Raw genomic sequence first — 4892 nt, 5'->3', positions numbered from 1 at the left:
TTTTTTTTAACCAATATATGCGTGCTATTTTTGTGTAGCTTACCTCTTCCAGAATTGAAAATTTAAGCGCTGCTATCGATTCCGTTGTTCACCTCTCGAAATCTGGCTTTGACTGGTTTCACGCAGTGTTACAGAAGTCGAGAGGTAGACAAAGGCCGTGATACATAACAATTTTGTAAATAGTCCATAGATTTCGTCAAGGATAATAAAAGGAATAAATTAAAAGTTTCTTAGCGTCATTTGTTATTAAGTTTGTCTATTAGGTCAAAATAAGAGTCGTCCAGCAAATCAGTGTTAGTTTGTGAATTTATACCGTTAGTCTGCTGTTTGATTATGTATCATTTCACTTATAAGTCTTTTGTTCCAATTTCGTTCAACGTCCAAGATTAATATGTTGTCCCAGTCAAATTCATGTTTGTAATTGATAATGTGTTCCGATACCACTGAGTGTTTTGAAGGGTCCAGTCTTTGATTATATTTATGCTCTTTAATTCTGGTTTCTAATTTCCTTTTCGTTTGGCCAACATATGACGCTTCACAATCTTTGCAGTTGATTCTGTAGATGACATTACTATTCTCCAATTTTTTATTTTTATCCTTATGTACCTTGACGAATTTTTCCAGTTTATTTAGGCAATGGTATCCTATTCTGAATTTGGATTTGTCAATTAACGATTCGACTTTTTCTGAAATTCCATTGATGTATGGAATGACTATAAAATTATTTGATTTTTCCGGATTGTTATTCGTGATTGTATTTGCATCTTCTTCTTTAACGTTCATAAGTTTTTTATTCTTTTATTAATATTATTAATATTATTAATAATATTATTATTATGCCTCGGTGGTCGAATTGGTGAGACGCCCCGCCCAGAGTGTAGGGAAGTCCAGGTTCAAGCCCTGGCCGAGGTGACATTTTTTCGCAATAAATTGTCTCTAATTAAAATTGCCAGTTGTGCCGGTTATCAATTCTCCTACACTGTTAATATCATTAATATCATTAAATGCCATTAAATATCGAGACTAAAAGATGTCGGGGCAATGCGTGACGATTTAGCCGTCAAGACTGAAGATAATTAAAAAAGAGAGTAGCAGCAGAACATTGGAGTGTCGCGAAAATCCACGCGAGGAGCCGCGCTATTAAGTTTCCACCGGCTGATCTTTGAAATTCAAAACTATGTCGGGCGCAGCGGGTCCTACCGATTACCCCCTTCGCGCCGCGTATGTAAATCATCTGTGCAAGGTGCAGCGCACCGAGGGTTACCGCGGCGGAATTGATTTTTTTTTGCCACGCACTAGTCACATAAAACACTTTCACCGGCGCGGCGCATCCGTCGTAACTCATTTCGCTACTGCGTGCGCCACGGCTGTCAGGCGAGATAAGATCCCGCGTGCAATACTTTCGCCTAAAACCGCGCCGTTAAATATTCGCGACCGCAACGGGTCCGGTTTTTTCTTTTTTTTTTGGAAAATGGAGTCGCCGCGCGAATACGAAGATCGCTCGGCACTTCGCGTTTTCTCGCGATGCCCGCGTTCGACGGTCGCCGAGAAAACGCGATTGTGCACCGTGCATTCCGGCATGAGCGTTTGAAATTTTAACGACGGCTTATCGAATCGATCTTATCGACTTAATTATGAAGAACATTTACATTGGAAATTGAAGGGTCCCCGCGAAATTAAGCTTCGAGCGTTCTAAACGGATGAGCGGGAGAGAGCCTGTCTCTCGGTTAACTTTAAATTAGTTTTACTCCAACGGAAATTTCATTTGAGACTTGGTTAACAGGATGCTCAATAATGGAGATTGTAAAAGCGCGAATAAATCCTGGCCGAGTCCTCGCCGGGGTAAAGGAACCGGGTCCGATTTTCGGACGTGCCAACGTGCAAGTGGCTGCTCGCGGAAAGCTGAATCCCACGACAATCGTCAGACGCCCGTTTCTACCGACGATAAAATTACCCTTTGTCTTTTTTTATCATTTTTAAAGCTAGAACGAGAGATAAAATCCAGGATCTATTTTCAATCCGTTGTTTTATATTGTCCGCTGCACTGCAAAAAAAATCTGATGGATTCAACCAGTCGTCTGTTAGAAAGTGGACGAATCAGAATTCCTTTAGGATTTACCAGATGTGTAGTGAAGTCATAGCAAACTTCTGATGGTTATGAAATATCTTTCACGGTAAATCCTGAAGGAGTTCTGATTCGTCCATTTTCTAACGGACGACCGGTTGAATCTGTCAGATTTTTCTCTCAGTGTGCGACAAAGCGTATCTTTTATTGCATTTATTAATTGTAATCTTGTTCCTTTTTACTTATTTTATTACTGTGTCATACACATTGCAATTATTTATTCTGTACATCCGACGAGGTGTGTAATCTCGATTATCGGTTGTTCGTTTTAGGTATTGCTTGAAAAGGGCCTGAACGCTTGGTCGAAACGTCGCTTTGTATTTTTCTTCCTTCATCAAACACGTGCCGGTTAAGGTCGACTAAAACTTACTTTATTATAGAAATATAAAGTAGGTCAAACCGGGACCCAAGTTAATCCGCATCGGTAGAAACGGGCGAGAGACAGACGCGTACACCACCCTCCTTGCAAACGTACGGTGAGACACCGAATTTTCCGAGACAGACAAGCGATACTACTTTCTATAATTTTATCTGGACGAAATTTCGGAAGATTCACTGCGCCGATCCCGGGCTACGCGAGAGCAGCGTCGCGAGCGCTGCACTCGAAGCGAAGGACTCGTCCTTGACGACATCCACGCTCCTTTAACATTTCCCGCAGCGGTCAGGCGCCGTCGTGGACTCGCGGCGCGTTTAAAGCGTTGAGCGAGCGAGGTGAACGAAGAACGGGGAGGAGCGTAAACTACATGATACCACACGTACCACTAGTGCCATGTCGCGCGGTTTCGACCCCTGGACGTGGAGGATTCGCGCGCCCAGCTCGAGTAGTTTCCTGCGCAGCTGTTTCACGGAGACGCCGAGCGTCTGCATGTAGCGACGCCTCAGCTTCATTTGAGCGGGGGTAGGACCGCCAGGTTGCCGTCGGCGCGCCGGAAACAACCACTGACCGTCGACCGGCCGCCTCGTCGGGCTGACATAAACGCACCAAACGCGCACCGGACGGCACTTTCGCCCGCCGCGATCTCCACGAGCAGTCCCCGGTCGCGCTGGTCGCTACTGTCGTCGTTGTCGTCGTTGTCGTTGTCGTCGCCGTCGCCGTCGTCGCCGTCGTCGTCGTCGTCGTCGTCGCACCGACCCGGTCACTCGTAATTGCTGCTAGTCGCCACAGCGGAACCGGCCGACGGTTCCGCGCTCGGGAGAGCCGGATGGTAGCACTTGGCGACGGGCACCGTACGACGGCCCCGAGATCGCGGCCGCGCGCGCTTTCGCGAGTGGCGAACACACTGTGTGGCTGGCGGTGGCACTCTCTCGGTTCCCGCGGCTCTCTCGGTCCACCGACGGCGACGATACGATCGATCGGCGGGGCCCCGTTAGAAGGAAGCGACCCCGTTCCCACTTAATTCGATTGTATCCGGTGCTCCGCGCTCCGCCAGCGATCCCACTTGACCATAAGCGTTACGGTCGTTTAACGGCCTGCGTCTAATGGGAGCAGCGGCGCGACTCCGTCGTCGCGTTATCCCCTTCCCTGCCGCCGTATATCGCTGCGAGAGGAGGGGAGGAGGCTTCTCTCTCTCTCTCTCTCTCTATCCTTCTGGCCGTCGATCGCCCCTGTCGCCTCCCCGCGGCGCGAGATTCCCTCGTAGAGATTCCCAGAGATTTCCGGGAGAGAGGAAGAGAGACGCGCTACGCGCGAGGCCGCTATATGCACTCTCGTTCAGTCAGTGTTATCGGGAAGCTGGCTGACTGGCTGGCTGGCTGACTGGCTGGCTGGCTGGCTGGCTGGCTGGCGTGCGCGCGCGCCGTCTCGCAGACGTTGAATGACGTCGAGATATATAGCCGGCAGCAGCGGCAGTCTAGACGGCTCCGACCTTGACTCCCGAAATCATCTCGCGCGCCCGCGTCGCCGTCGTCCTCGCTCGTCCACCCGTTGAGCGGTCCGGTTATCACCCGCCGAGATGCACGTCGCGCGTATCAGGGATCTCCGCCCTCGTGCATCAATTCGTCTCACGGTCTTCGGGAAAGCAGGGGGGAACGCGCGCGCGCGCGGCGAGGGAAACGGGGAGGCTGAGTAGCGGAGTAGCGAGGACGGAGAGAGAGAAAGATCCAGCGAGGGATAAGCGGCTCCGAGAGGGACGGGGCTGTTGGCCGAGTTCCCGCCGCTGATCTGGCCCGGAGCGCAGGCGAGAAACGTCAATGCGCGTCGCCCGGGGTGCGTGCGGTCACGCGATCGTCAACTCGCGTCGCGCCGACGGCGGTGGCCGGTGTTCTCCTTCGGGTCGGACACAACGCCGGAGAGAGAGAGAGGGAGGACCGTCGTCCGCGTCGTTGCTCGGCGTCGCCTCCGCGCGCGCGGGGAAATCGCGGCGGAGCGAGGATGGTTCTTCGTGCCCGTCGGCGGCGACGGCGGCGGCGACGGCGGCGACGACGACGCTCGTCGACACAACACCCGACGCATTCCAGGTTCAGCGGCAGACTGAACGCGTCCGGTGTCTGTCAGGCCGCAGCACCGTCGACTCCGCCGCCCTTCCTCGTGCCCCTCCGCCGCCCCTCCATTTACTCCGAAGCCGCAGAGCGTTTCCCCCTCGGCTCCGCCGCACCACGCTGTGTCCACCACCGCCACCGCCACCGCCACCGCCGCCGCCGCCGCCGCCGCCGCCGTCGCTGCCGCCGCCGCCGCCGCCGCCGGCGCAGTGGCCGCATTTACCTCCTCCTCTCACTCCTCTTCTCACGAAGCGCCGCGCCACGCTGCGTCGCGTCTCGTCTCGTCTCC

The 4892-nt window shown here is 52.4% G+C and overlaps 1 protein-coding gene across 1 annotated transcript in view; it reads right to left on the bottom strand.

Moving 5' to 3' along the window:
- LOC105570147 (myb-like protein AA) overlaps positions 1-4639 on the bottom strand; it is a 29782-nt gene extending 25143 nt beyond the window's left edge. The window contains exon 1 of the mRNA XM_012027128.1: positions 2885-4639. Within this exon, the coding sequence (XP_011882518.1) occupies positions 2885-3013 (129 nt within the window). The 5' untranslated portion in view covers positions 3014-4639. The remainder of the gene's footprint in view (positions 1-2884) is intronic.
- Between the last annotated feature and the right edge of the window lie 253 nt (positions 4640-4892).

The sequence above is a fragment of the Vollenhovia emeryi genome, unplaced genomic scaffold, assembly GCF_000949405.1.
Source record: "Vollenhovia emeryi isolate VEMERY1.0 unplaced genomic scaffold, V.emery_V1.0 DF939121.1, whole genome shotgun sequence".
In the NCBI taxonomy this organism is placed as follows: domain Eukaryota; kingdom Metazoa; phylum Arthropoda; class Insecta; order Hymenoptera; family Formicidae; genus Vollenhovia; species Vollenhovia emeryi.
The sequence above is the reverse complement of the archived record's forward strand: the minus strand, read 5'-3'. Positions and strand labels throughout refer to the sequence as shown.